At 43.0% G+C, this 14,893-nt stretch overlaps 1 protein-coding gene across 2 annotated transcripts in view; it reads left to right on the top strand.

Annotated features, from left to right (window-relative positions):
• Nucleotides 1–94: 94 nt before the first annotated feature.
• The window catches only part of TAF5L (TATA-box binding protein associated factor 5 like), a 29,068-nt gene continuing 14,269 nt past the window's right edge, over nucleotides 95–14,893 (top strand). For both annotated transcript variants that reach the window (XM_084828119.1, XM_084828118.1), the window contains exons 1-4: nucleotides 95–476; nucleotides 3,049–3,193; nucleotides 7,643–7,747; nucleotides 9,777–10,501. In XM_084828119.1, the coding sequence (XP_084684245.1) occupies nucleotides 3,052–3,193; nucleotides 7,643–7,747; nucleotides 9,777–10,501 (972 nt within the window). In that variant the 5' untranslated portion in view covers nucleotides 95–476; nucleotides 3,049–3,051. The remainder of the gene's footprint in view (nucleotides 477–3,048; nucleotides 3,194–7,642; nucleotides 7,748–9,776; nucleotides 10,502–14,893) is intronic.

Below are 14,893 nucleotides of genomic sequence, written 5' to 3' on the forward strand. Positions count from 1 at the left end.
ACCCGAACCAGCGAGTTGAAGCGGGCGGGGGAGACGCGCAGGCATTCCTAGCCGAGCGCCGAGGGAAGAGGGACCTTGCCATTGGTGGGGAGGCGGCGCCTGCGCGCTCGCCTTCCTCCCCGGCCCCGCTCTCCTCCTTCTCTGTGTCAGTCCCGTCAGTCATGGAGCGGCTGCTCCAAGCAGCGGCGGTCGCAGGAGCAGGAGCAACGCCGCCAGCAGCAGCAGCAGCCCGGGACGTCCAAGCTAGCCCCGTCAGCAGAGGAGCCACCAGCAAAGAGAGAAGGCTGCACGCGCGCGCGCGCGCCGGGGTCCGCACGAGCGGCAGCGGCTGCGGCGTCTCGCGCCACTGGGCGCCGTGACTGACGGCGCGAGCCCAGGAATTCCGTCTCGTGCCTGCACTGGGAGTCGCGCCCAGGCGCGGCGGCGGCGGCGCCTCTCGCGCCCTCTCTCGCTCTTCTGCTGCCTGCGATGCTCCAGTGAGTGCTCTTCCTCCCCCCCCTTCCCCTTCGGCATGTAGCAGCTCCTTTTCCCGGGCGGGTGGAGCGGCGGGACGAGCCAAGCGTGGCGCGCAGAAGGGCCCTCCCTGGGTGGAGGCGGGCAGTCGCCCTCTCTCTCTCTTCACGCCGCCGCGGCAACAGCTGCCGCCGCTTGTGTCCTGCTTCCATATAGAGCTGCCGGCAGGAAGCGTGAGGCTGCAGCCTCGGTGCATCGTCCCTCTCGAGCGTCCCGTTCGCCTCGCTTCCCCGCTGCCTCGCTTCCTCCTTGCAAACGCTTTCGCGGGTGGAAGGCGAGGCGGGGGAGCGACACCTTCTGTACGGCTTTGCGCTCGTGTGTGAAGCTTGGAGCAAGAGGGGGCTTTGCATATTTGGGAGCATGCGGGGCAGTTCTGGCTTTTATTTATTTTTAGAAGTCAGGCTTCGTATATTTGGGCACCGTCGGCTGGTTTTAGTCGTTTGCTTTGTGTTACCGATGTAAAGTGATGCTTTACATACAGCCTTCCCCACCTGGTGCTCTCCAGATGCGTGGTCCACTGGAGAAGGAAATGGCAACCCACTCCAGTATTCTTGCCAAGAAAACCCCATGGAACGTATCACAAGGCGTTGGATTACAGCTCCCAGCATACTCCAGCATAGCTAGCTAGAGGATGCTGGGTGTTGTAGTCCACCATCTGGAGGGCACCTGGTTGGGGAAGGCCGTTTTACAATAAACTATTTTAAGCATAATATATCCCTGCTAGGGGGAGCTTGCAGTAGAAACAATATGCTATAGCAGTTGTTAGCAATAGTTCTATCATGGTGTATGAGCAAATGCTGTACCACTTATATCATGGGAGTAGTACATAACCAATATATAATGAATCAAATAATATGTAGCCTCCCAACACTTTAACCCATCTCTCTGTAAAGGAGAAGATCCACGAACATATCTAGTGATTTATCACTGGTGGCTTGTCTTTGGTTGTAATTGGGGAGAGGTATAACTTCTCACAAATGAGTGGAGAAAATTTTTATCATTCAAAAATAGAAAAATATTCTGGGTGTCAACTTATTCTACTACTTCCAAATTGCATGTAGGTTTTCAAATCAGCCATTCACTTTGCAAGTAACAGATTACAACAGTCTTCCCCAACCTGGTGCCCTCCAGATGTGTTGGACTGTAGCTTCCATCAGCTTCAGCCAGCATAGCTAACGAACAGCAATGCTGGGAGTTATAGTCCACCACAATCCGTGGGCAAGAGGTTGGGGAAGGCTAGATTATATTTTCATAATTTTTGCAAATTCCCAGAGGAGAAGGCTATCAGTGGCAACTAGTCCTGATGGCTAGATGCTACCTCCAGTATCAGAGGCAGTATGCCTATGTACACCAATTGATGGGGAGCATGGGCGGGAGGGTGATGTTGCGCACATGTCCTGCTTGTGGATTCCCCACAGGCATCTGGTTGGCCACAGTGTACACAGAATGCTGGACTAGATGGACCCTTGGTCGGATGCAGCATGGCACTTCTTATGTTCAGTAATGAGGGCTGATGGGAGTTGAACTCCAAGAACATCTTGAAAGTCACACATCTCCCATCCCAGGTTTAGTTGTTGCTGAAGGCATAATTTCATCTATAGTGGGTTCTCCCCTATGCCACCTCCCTCCTTGAGATAAGAAATATAGTTAGAGTAGTGAATTATTTGTGTGTCTGCATGTTGAGTAACAGTAGACACACAGAACATTTTTCTGTTTCACACACCTCGTGCAGTCTGTATTGGTTTCTTCGCTATCAGGTTTCATGTGGTGCCTTTTCAACTGATTAATGTTAAAGTCAAAGGGAATGACACCTGTTACGTACTATTAGTTGTAATGGGGGGTGGAGTGGTTATGTAGTGATTTTTTAAAAACATCTGGAAATAAAAACCTTTAAGTAAGTTGCCACTTGCTAACTAACTGTGAAACTTAAAAAGTGCAGTATAGTAAAAGAAACCAAACAAAACTGAAACTAACTTTTGATTTTTCACAGCCTGAGAAAATAGCATATTAGTAGTAAGAAGTAGAGTTGCTGTTTATAGAATTGCAACTGTTTCGTATCCACAGTACATTAAGCACTAATGCTCAGAACACAGAGATGACATTGTCCCTTTCCAATGGGCTTATGGCCGAAGTGATACATTCAATATATTCCTATTGGGGCTTCTGAGTAAAGTAGAAAAGGTTAAGGAAAACATCAAGAGCCAGCAGCTCTGCCTTGAGGTTGTCAACAATGAAACCTGCACCAACATCGGGTCAAGGTTTCACCCAAACACCCACAATCCTAAAAGCACTTTATTGCCATAACGCCATCCCTCTCAAAATCTACTGCCTAATGCTTTGGAAATCTGAGGTGATATGTCAGTATTTCAGCAAGTAAGTAAAGGATGCATTTTGTACCAGGGATGCTTTTGGAATGAATAATGAGAGAGTCAGTTTACCATGGGTTTCTAATATGTTTTTTAAAAGTGCTGTGTAATCTCTCCATGATCTTACCATCTCTTTGTGACTGGAAGCTTACTTCCTTTTCTTTTGGAGGTCATGAAACGTGTACGGACAGAACAGATTCAGATGGCAGTTTCCTGCTACCTCAAACGCAGGCAGTATGTAGACTCGGAAGGTCCTCTGAAGCAAGGGCTGCGCTTATGCCAGACTGCAGAAGAAATGGCAGCTAATCTAACAGGTACTTAATAAGATTTTCTTATGGGTTTATAGGAATAAAGCAGCTCTGTCTTTAGTAGAGTGAAAGTTCTAAGCTAGCCTTCCCTGGTGCAATGTGTTGGATTACAGTTCCCATCATCCCAAAATATTGGCCATGCTGGCTGGGATGATGGAATTTTAGTCCAGCATATCTGGCACCAGATGGGGAAGGCTGTTCTAAACAGTTGTGAAGCTATTGACCTGGTTTGCATGTAATGACAAACCATGTTTTAATTAACTATAGTTTGCTGAATCATACTTTATCGTTACTTGCGAAGCCAGAACTATGGGTTAACTATGGGTTGTTAACCATGAACAACCCACGAAAAGAACCCATTGTTGGTTGGGTTGTGAACTGTGGGTTATTTAAACCATAGGTTGTTGCATGAGAACTCAACTGTAGGTTGTTCATGGGTTGTTTCACCAAGCTACTGAGATGGCAGGCAAGAGTAGTAAAAAAAAAAAAAAAGTCCATGCTGCTCTACATGCCAGTACTACAGTAGGCATGTAGGATAAAGGGAAGGAGGAGTGAAAGGAGTGGGAACCAAACAACCCCAGAATTGAAAAAACAACTCATTGTTTGCTCGATCATCTGGCAGCCAAAACATGGGTGAACTCTGGGTAGGGTAACAACCCATGGGTTAATTAAACCATTGGTTATCATTATGAGTGAACCAGGACGGTAAATACAAATGATTATATGATTCTTTGTTTCCCAAGTGGGACACAGATGTGGTATGACTAAAGATGAGAAAGCTGAAAGTATTTTGGGGGCGGGGGGGGTAACTTCCAACCTGTGGGAGTTTCTTAAGGCATTCAAAATGAAGTGTGGAGTGGGCGTGCTGTGATTCCCAAATGTTCTGAAATGACTCAGCTAAGAACAATGTGGCTAAACTATTAAATCTGGGAATTTCACTGAGATGGAATTAAATAATTTAGAATTTCTCTAGGCCAAGTGTGCTACAAAATCAGCAGAAGGTATTACAGCTTAATAGTAATATAGAACTTACATAGAACATATGATAAATACAGTTTATTCCCCTGACACTTTTTATTGTTGGAATTTTGCACTAAGCATTAGCACAGTATGTTCATTTTATCACCTGCTTATCCCCCCCCCCCGCCCCTTTGAAAGCCCAGTTAAAATTAATCAAATCAGGGGATACACATACAAATTACTGACTTGTTTAAAAGTTGTTTCAAATAAAGTCATGAGCAGTGATGTTCATTTTCGGAGGTACCTAATGTGTTTTAAAGATAAAAGCCTATACAGAATTTAATATTTAAAAGCTCAGTCTGGTCGCTCCGGGTCCTGAGAATCTAACAAATAATTAACTTTAGTAGTATGAAAAGTTTAGAAATTAAAAATGATAACACTGGACAGCTTTGTGTGGTGCAATGGAAACTTAAAATGTATATCAATAATGGTGTTTAGAAGACTGTGTTTTGAAGCTAAGACGTCCAAAATTTGGAGGAAGGATGGTGGTATCGGCCATCAAACCTATAGAAATGCTGTTTCCGTGCTTTGGGGTTATGCTGAATTATATTTTCTGTTTTCATGAGAGGGATGTTAGAGCATCTAGCTCTTCTCATGTAGCTTAGACTAGGCATGTGCATTTGGAGTCACCATTAGCCTACCTATCTATCCAGAAAAACCCATTTATTTATTTACTGTGATTTTAGTTAACAATTAATTACAAAGATACTGTAAATCTGGTTGCTATTTTTCTTTAAGCAATTAGAGGGTTAGGTAAATGACATGGGGGATGAAATGACATGGGGGACATGGGGGATGAAATGGGGACAATCTTTTATTGTTTAATGCAAAAAATGATAGCTTTGTTTATAGGCCCATAATAAGCTAAATCTTACAGAATTGCTGCTAAGAGTGGAGCAACATGAGGTCTAGCAGAAGAATGATTTTTAAAATATAGACCAGAGCTCTCATGTTGAATGCGTTTGATCATATACCTGCTTGCACCTATAGGGAAACATTCTATATGTTTCACTATAGAAACATGTTCTATAGTGATCATCTGGAATCAGCTTTTGGTACATCTTATCCAAAGCATTTATTTTGCTGGTTTTAGGATCAGGCTGTAATCTATACAGAGGAGGGAGAAGAAGTGCTAGTGTAAACATGAAGAGGTGAAAAAGAAGGATGGAGGAATATGGAAGGTATAGGGGCAAAAGAACATAACTTCAGCTAAAAAAAATTAGACTCAAGAGCATTATTCAAAGATAACAAACAGTAAATAGATGACTAGATAATTCTGTTCATATGGACAAGGTTACCTTAATTTTAGTTAATTCATTAATATTTGCTTCCATAGTGTGGAGTGCTCACTCTTCTTTCTCTTAACTCATGAAGGAACAGGTGTTAAAATAAACTCAGCCACTCCTTTAAATCTCATTTATGCTTTTATTTTTTGGATAAACTATGTGAACCCATGCAAAAAGTCAGCTATATTGGCGCAAATCCAAAATCCTAATTGAATTTTCCATAATTTAAGGATTTCATAGTGCAAGTTACTTATAGCAGGGTAATTCCTAATATGCCTTAAGTCTTTCCCATTGTTGCCAACTCTGAAGTAACTTTGCCTCAAAAGCTGCTTCAGAACCTTTTCTTGTGAGATCCCGAGAATCCTGGTGGCTCTAACAGTGAAATCAAGCAACTATTCCAGCCTGCCAGAACTTAATTGACTGTGGATCTCCCAATGTAAGTAGAGTTAATAGTGGCACTGGATTGTGGTTCTAACCTTTCTGAGGAGTCATCTGTGCACACAGTGGTCTAGAAAAAGATACAAGTGTCAGGGAAACATTCACAATGGGGTTGGAGCCAGATAAATGTGGAGGGAAGTGAGCTGGTGGAAGGTGACTTTCCCACCCCTCTCCTTCCTGGCAGTCCCCTCAGCCCCCTGAAATGCCTCTCCTGAGCATTGGGGAACTCTGCTAAAGTGGGTGTGCTGTGGTGCAAGAAGGATTCCTGAAAATCTGGTAGAGGTACTTTCCACAAATAGGAGCAGAAGATGCCTCTACCTGCTCTACAAAGAGGAACAGAACTTGCGGAAGATGCCTCCACCTGATTTTTGAGGCTCTCCCCCCATCCTTCACCTCACTCCTGTGATCCACAGTCCACTTCATTCAGCAAGGTCCTCTGACCCTCAGGAGAAGCGTTTCGTGGGGCAGAGAAGAGGGCAGGAAAGTCTCCTGCCAGACCCCTTCCCCATGTGTGAATCCAATCCAACTGTGAGAAGTATTCATTGCTGGATTTTATTTTTTAAAATTATGTAAGGTCTAATTCAAACCAGTCAATGACTCTTGGTTGATTATTCCATAATCAGTGGCTGTCCTCACTGAACTTTGAGTGGCCTTAGTCGAAAAAGTATTCTGAAATGATGTCAGGTGACACAAAGTCTCTAGTGATGGTGGTTTATCATGACATATTTCAGATACCGAGGTGTGCATTTTGTGTGGTATGTTTAATGTCTTTACATATATGAATTCACCCTGCATCACACAAGGAAATTGAAGTAGATGGGCAGCATGTTCTTTAAGTGTATCCCAGTTTCCAGTATGCAATTAAAAATGCCAATTTAGAAAAAAGCAGTTTGTATTAGTGATGAACATAAAATATCTGAATGGGTCTATTCTGTAGCTAGTGCCACCAAGGCATTAGGTGTTCCCACATACAAGGCTTTGTATGACAATAGTCATACAAAGCCCTAAACAACTTGGGACCAGGATACCTAGCAGACCACCTTCCCTTGTACATGCCAAGGGGACCTTTAAGATCAGCAGAGGGGGCCTTGCTGGTCATTCCAAAATGATGAGAATGTCACTGTGAAATACCCTGTAGTGCGACCCACCCTCTGGAAAGCTCTCCCTCGTGTAGTTCAGGAGGCAGAAAATGTGACATCTTTCAGTCACCTCCTGAAAACACACATGTTCACCCAGGCTTTCCCTGGGCTATGAGTAAATTAATTATGCTGCTCCATTTTACTGCTCCTGATTTTTTACTGTAGTTGGAAGTGTGCTTTAATGCTGTCTTTTAATGTTGTGTTTTAGTATTGTATTTTAATATTGTGAACCACTGAGAGATTTTATTATATTCAGTGGTGTATAAATGCCACGAATAAATATATAGTTGTTAAAGGTGGAATAATACTGTTCAGTGAGCTTAAAAAATCTTGTATGTAAAGGTTAATATGTGGGCATCAAGTGTGCTGTATTATTTCCATCCAGATTTTAGAGTGACCCTTCTATTGCCTCTGTGATAACTTTGGAGACTTGTTTTTGCCCTACTAGTTTGTCTATGTATTTAGAGAGAGAGAGAGAGTGTGTGTGTCAATATGGGAACAGGGGTATGTTATACTGCATCTTTCAGTGCCTTCTAGAAGCTAATTTTCTTAACCTTTGTTTCATCCCTTAGTTCAGTCTGAATCAGGTTGTGCAAACGTTATCTCCGCTGCGCCCTGCCTAGCAGAGCCACAACAATATGAAGTACAGTTTGGACGCTTACGCAACTTTCTTACAGGTGGGTAGCAACTTGATAGGAAGTATATGCTTGCCAAGTGAGAACTTAGTGAACTTATGGGTCAGTGTGGGCCATTGGGGTACAGAAAGAGGACTCCCCCACTTAGGGCCTTTTGTGGGGAGGCTCACCCTACCCCTGCCCTGCCTCTTTTCAAATGGCTTCTGTGGCATTAGTTCCTAAAGCAACAAATTTAGACAAATTCTAAAGCGACAAATTCTTTCTAACTCTTGTCTCTGCTCTTTTTTTTTTATTCTCCATCACAAAGACGATAGACAGAGTAACGAAGCAAAGTGCCACATCTGAACATGGGGCTCAGTGTGTGGCATAAGCGCAAATTGGCATCCTGTCAGTGGTAGTGAGAAGGGAGGATAGGCCTAGAGAAAGCCAGAGGTGCAGCTGGCTGCTTGCTTGCCAGAGTGCTTGACGCTCTCCCTGCCATTTCTCCACCAGTGGCCTTGCAATGGGTTTTGGGCCTGGAGAAAAGCAGTACTGCACTTTTTGCATGCTCTCCCCATCCTAGGATTTAAAACCTTCAGACAGGGTGCACACAGTAATACTGCTACCACAGTTTCTCCCAAGGCTGTAAAGAGCACCACCAAGTTATCCTGGCTGCCACTTCAAGCTTTAAACAGTCAAGAGGTGACATTTTAGTTTCTACACAGTCCTTCCAATTGGGAGTTAGCATCACAATAGAATGGAGGAAAGAGGGGCAGATGAGTGGGTGGGGCAAGATTTACAGAACAATCTGCTAGGCTGAAGGAAGAATACATACCTGATTTTTATTTATTTTTTTGGCCATAGATATTAAAGAGTTCTCTTGCTTCCCTGGGATGAAAAAAACTTAAATCAGCGTTTTCTACCTGGTGTTATCCAGATGTGTTGGACTGCAACTCCCATCCTCCCCCAGCCAGCATGGCCAGTGGCCATGCTGGCTGGGGATGATGGGAGTTGTACTTCAAGGCACCTGGAGGGTACCAGGTTTGAGAAGGCTGGGTTAAATCGACAACTGGTAGAAATACAGATGTTGAAGAGTGAAGAGAAGGGAAAAAGTCCCCCTTGCATGACTGGCTCTAGGACTTTTTTTTATCTAAACATGCATGGGATTGCACCCTTAATGCTCTATAGAATATTCTGACTCTTAGTGAATGGGCGATGATGGTCCTGTTGATCACAGCCTACAGCTAGCCGATTGGAGGAAATGGTGACATGAAGATGACAGAATGGGACACAGTAGTTATGCAGATTACATGGAACTGTGTCTCCTAGTTAGAAGTTCATTATGCTGTGCTCTTGGGATTACCATTGGGATTTACTGTGGCTGAGATACAGAAAACAAGCAACCCAAGACAGAAATAAAACAGTGAAGTGTAATGTTTTGAAGAACGCTTTGAAAACAAACTCTTCTAGTGTTTGTTCCATTCCCAGGTTGATCCCATGCCCTAAATGTATGTGGTAGGAAACAGGCTCTTCCCCCTCCAAACTGGGTTAATTCTATTCTGAGCCTGGTTTCTACCACATACATTTAGGGACATGGGATCAACCTGGGAGTGGAACACACACGCAGTAAAAGAGTTTGTTTTCAAAGCGTTCCTCAAAATGTTATGCTTCAGAGTTTTATTTCTGGGTTGCTTGTTTTCTGCATCTCCGCTGAAGTAAATCCCAATAGCAATTTCAAGAGCACGGTAGAACCCAAATACCATGTATGAGTGCTCTTACATTAATTTCAGAGTTGCTGTTAATCTCTTCAGTGTGAATGTCATGCAGTGTGCATTTAAAAAACACAAAAGTCTATCTGCAGATGCTCTAGGACAAGGATGGGGAACCTGTGACCCTCTAGAAGTTGTTGGACTTCAGCTCCCATCAGTCCCAGCCCGCATGGTTAGTTGTCAGGGATGATGGGAGCTGCAGTTCAACAACAGCTGGAGAGCCATATGTTCCCCATCCCTGCCCAAGAAGATGGGTAGTCTTGCTTTCCTTGTAATCCCAACTGAGAGGGCTAAAGTGATGCTTCTTTGTCTTTGATGTTTAGATTCAGATTCCCAGCACAGCCATGAAGTGATGCCTCTTCTATATCCCCTCTTTGTCTACCTCCATCTTAACATGGTCCAAAATGGCCTAAAGAGCACAGTGGACAGTTTCTATAGTCGCTTCCATGGTATGTTCTTGCAGAATGCCAGCCAGAAGGATATAATTGAGCAGTTACAGACCACACTCACAATTCAAGACATCCTGTCCAACTTCAAGCTCCGGGCATTTCTGGACAACAAGTATGTCATCCGCCTTCAAGAAGACAGCTACAACTTCCTCCTTCGCTACCTCCAGAGTGACAACAACAACGCTCTCTGCAAAGTCCTGTCCTTGCACATTCACTTAGACGTGCAGCCGGCCAAGAGGATGGACTACCAGCTATATGCTAGTGGTGGCTCTTCCCGCAGTGAGAGCAATGGCCTGGAACCCACTGACATGCCTGCTTCCATCCTGCAGAATGAGGCAGCCTTGGACATCCTGCAGGATAGCATTAAAAGAGTCAAAGATGGGCCTCCGTCACTCACCACCATATGTTTCTATGCGTTCTATAACACTGAGCAGTTGTTAAACACAGCAGAGATCTCACCAGATAGCAAGCTGCTTTCTGCTGGCTTTGACAATTCCTGTGTAAAGCTGTGGAGCTTGCGGTCCAAGAAACTGAAATCTGAGCCTCATCTGGTAGATGTGTCCCGAATCCGCCTGGCTTGTGATATCTTGGATGAGGAGGTCAGAGAATCTTGCAGCCCTTATACATTTGGGAGTGTGGGTCTTACGTTCATGTTGAAATGGTTTATGGGAGGGATTATCTAAGTTTGTTATAGCCTCCCAAGCTAAGCCAAAGTGAATTGCCTCACTGGCGCTTTCCTCCTGCCAGTCAGTCCGAACTGCTGGACAGGTTGAAAGTGATAAAGGGCAACAGCTTTGGCAGGTGTCAGCTGCCCTTACACCCATCTTTGTTGCAATATGGCAGGTCAGCTCTCTGCTGTTTGTCCCATTTAAAAATGCGCACGCACTTCTATCTTCGCTAGTAATTGCAAGGCCTCCCCACGGAAGGCTGCTTCATCCTTCACAAGCATGTACATCAGTGCATTCCAAGTTCTCAAAGGCAGAAATGAGGTGGTATGTGAGTCAGGGGAAGAGAAAAGTAGATACACAAAATGCTTTGTTAATCTTTCAAATTTCATTCCCATTATACAAATCTGATTTAAAGAAAGACATTACTTTTCCTTTCTGCCTGTGAATAACCTGTAAAGCTGAGGGTGGACTTGCAGAAGATGCTTGATTAAACCATCTATTCTTGCCCCTACTGTATTTTCTTTAGCTGCCCAAGCAAAAGCAAAGTTACCACTAGAGGCACCAATCCGAAGGCCATCTTGTGTGAGTAATACTGGTGCCACACTAGAGAAATAAGGGACAAGGGAAAAACTAAGGTTGGAAGAAAACAAAAAGCTGAGTAAAGAAATAGTCTGGGAAAGTAGATATTGGAAAAGCATAAATATTAGAAGGCAATGTAGTAATTCTCTATAGAATGTTAATGTTTTTAAGGGGGATTGAAAAATAAGCTGAAATGAGTAGGATTGCAGTAATGATAATGTGATGGTAATGGAGATTATGAAAATCCCTGCCCACATTAAGTGTAGAAAACTGAGAGAGTGGTTCTTTCATTCAGTCTTTTAGGGAACAGTTTATTTTCTATGCATTCAGATTCTACCTCTTCTGTCTGAATTTCTTGCTAGACAACACCAGTTGTATTTCACACCTTTCAGTATGGAACTGCTAGGCTGGCTTGCCTTTCTCATTTACCCATGCCATAATTCATTGCACCCAGTTGAAGATAACATACAATATGCTTCATCAAATGTTGTATGAGTGGACTTCCTCTCGTGCAATGGGACTTAAAATCATAGAATAGTAGGGTTGGAAGGGGCCTACAAGGCCATCGAGTCCAACCCCCTGCTCCATGCAGGACTTCCCCTTCCTCTCCTCTCCTCTCCACTTCATGGTGCTCCCAGAAAATCTGCTCCAAATGGACCCCCAGCCCTCTGGATCAGATCTGGAGCACCCTGGCAGGCTGCAGGGAACAGGAAGAATCCATTCTGCCAGCAGCATTTGTTCCATTGATGGACAGGCACCACAGGAATACAACCCAGTTCCCTTTTAAGACATGGTGGCTTAATTTGGTCATGTGAACCTGGTCAGTGTGTTCCTATTCTGTAGTACTTGACAGCTGCAAGTATAGTTTCTTCTCAGAGATTATTTATTTTAAAAAGAAAATTAAAGCAAGAGTATAAATATGTGGAAATTTTCCTTCTCCATCGGTATGCGGTACATTTCCAAGATTCTAATTGCAATGCTTGATCTTCAGTTAAGAATTATAACTTCTTTAATAGATGGGAAGGTTTATCATCTTACACCTTTCTGTATTAGATTTTTTAAAGTGCACACGGCATTTAAAAAGCATTAACGTTGTATGTAATTTGATCCCAGAGGATCTGAAGTAAAAAAAAAAAAAAAAGACTGAGCCACAGTAGCTATGGCAGGCAGATTTGTTCTCATAATATTCATATAATATTCACTGATATGAAATGGTGAGATGCTGTTTTTTTCCTATCGGTTGTATATAGCACTCTGAAAAATTACTGAAGGTAAGGGGATTTTTTCTTTCATCCTCTGCCTACTGCTCAAGCTTTGGTTGTTAATGCTTTCACTGGTACAGATCATCTCCTTGAAAGATAATAGTGCCACAGTCTTATGCTAGAGTACTTCAGCCCAGGTCTAAAAAGATATGGGACTCAAACCTGTTATTGGTGTAAACATAATTTAATGGCTATTTATCCAGCTGCTGAGTTAATCCAAGGAGCAGATTACTCCAGATGGAGATGAGGCATAAGGATGCAAAAAAACAAAACCCCAAGCCCTTCATTGCTCATTGTTTTCTGTGCAGTTTCAGGTGAATGCTAGACAAATATGCAGTTGCAATTTTTCTGGTTGTAGTAATTGTACAGGATGGTGACTGGAATCTACAGCAAATATACAAATGGTAGAGCTAGGATGTTGATATTAAAACAAGCTAATAGAAGTTTTAGGTATTTCTAAAACTGCTGCCCTTGTTGGGGCCATCAGTAGTACCTTAAGGGAGCTAATAGCTTAACAGAGGCTTCAAATCCCAGATTGCTTGTATAAGCAGGATATAAAATTATATGCTCTCTGTTTTCCTTAGAATCTTTAATAGGATCTAACCAAAGCTCTTGTTCTGTTATTTGTTCCCCCAAAACAGGAACTTCTAGCAGAATCCCACCAAGTATGATCATCTGTATGAATGTGTCCACATTTCCAGCAATTGTCATTTTGTATAATTTACATTGTTCTAAGTTTAACTAGTATCATGTGCCATCTATACCATTTTGAAATAATTTGCTTTACGTTAGTTCCAATATAATATTTAATTTTGGGGCAAACAGTTCCACATATGTATCGTGTATTACAACTCAAATCTGTTTCCTGCTCACATCTAAATTTGTGATTGATTGTACTGTCCATCTCTAGTGTGGTAGCATGGGCATGTAAAGTTCCAGTTTAGCTGAATTACTAAGCACTTTTCCAAGTCTACATCCACTTTTCCCCGACACATTCTAATACAAAGTGTGTCTCAAAATATGTCATTCAAATTCATATTTCAAGAAGTAATAGTCACTAGTTGTCTTCATCTTCTAACCAACTTCAGTAAGACCAGAAATACTTTGGATTCCTATTTGACTTTCATGTTGTCCTCTGTTCCAAGAGTGTATTAACAGTTGCCATTTTTGAAAGAGCACTTCCATCCTCACTGAAGCTGGTTCGAAAATGAAGATAGGGATGGTCAGTGTCAGCTCCAGGTTTTGGAGGGCCCTTGGGCAAAACTCCCCCCCATGTGCCTCTCCAGTAAATCTACCTTCTCGCCAGCATTGTTGCCTGCTGCGGCTTTTCCTTCTCATCATTACTACCACCTTCTTGCTTGCTAGGCAGAGAGCCTATGAATGTGCAAGCAGTGGCATCTATTGTTCCTTCTTCACACCACTGCTGTTTGGGCCAGAGTGAGAAATGGGTGAACAAGCAGGTTATAATGGGGAAGGGGAAGCACTCTTATCAGTGAGCTCATATGAGTGGGTCCTTTGTTGGAATGTGGGTCCTCAACAGATGCCAAACCATGGTGACCCTGACACCGGCCCTAGGGATGGTACAGTCCCCTTAACACAAGAAACTGACTTTTGCTGATAAATAACAATGGAGTTATGTACTGCTTATCCCACAATGCAGTAGTTCACTGGGTTAAATAGAAGCTTTGCATGTGAAGGCCTGTAAACTTCCTGTCCAGTTCCTTCTCTCCTGACTCCCTCCCCCTGTGTGTGCACGCACGCGCACGCACGCGCGCACACACACACACACGTTAAGCAAGCACAGCTATGAAAGCCTGAGGTTGGAGAATCGATGCTACTAGGATCCCTCACTGTCTCAAACCAAAGAGTCTAGAGACATATATTGGCGTGTTTGTAACAGTTCTGGCAAAATTATGGGTGAAAAGTGCTAAAAATCTTTAGTGGAGGCTATTCTTCAGAATAATAAAACCAGCCAGATATGTAATACTGAATGAACTAAGCTGATAATATGCTTACATGCTTGTGTGTCGTTAAAAATAAGATATCTGAAAGTCTTGAAATCCTGGTTAGCTCTTGGGGTTTAGGAGATTTTTCTGCAGGAGTCCGTAACAAGTTCAGATATAAAAGGTAAAGGATTGGGTATAAATGAGTAAAACATTGATTTCAGAAGAATTACTTTGTTTACTGTAGTCCTGACAGCTAGGCAGCTCCTAAGAATTAAACTTTTTTAAAGCCTTCTGATATCTTGCTTGCACTTGTTGTATTTTTTGTGTCTGAGTTAGAATTCAGAATGCTGCAGCCCTTTATTTAGCAGACTCCCAAGGTACATTGAACAAGCCGCTTTTGAAAGAATACTGAAGCCTTTCTAATAGATGTGGGAATATTGTGGAGGATTATGATACCTCTGCAAATGCACTTTATGCATGCTTTTTTTTTAAATAAGTATTCATAGCCTGCTTTTCTAAAAAGTTCAAGGTGGCTA

Source organism: Heloderma suspectum, chromosome 1 (genome assembly GCF_057233095.1).
Source record: "Heloderma suspectum isolate Gila_16-S chromosome 1, 16-S_ref, whole genome shotgun sequence".
Lineage (NCBI taxonomy): Eukaryota > Metazoa > Chordata > Lepidosauria > Squamata > Helodermatidae > Heloderma > Heloderma suspectum.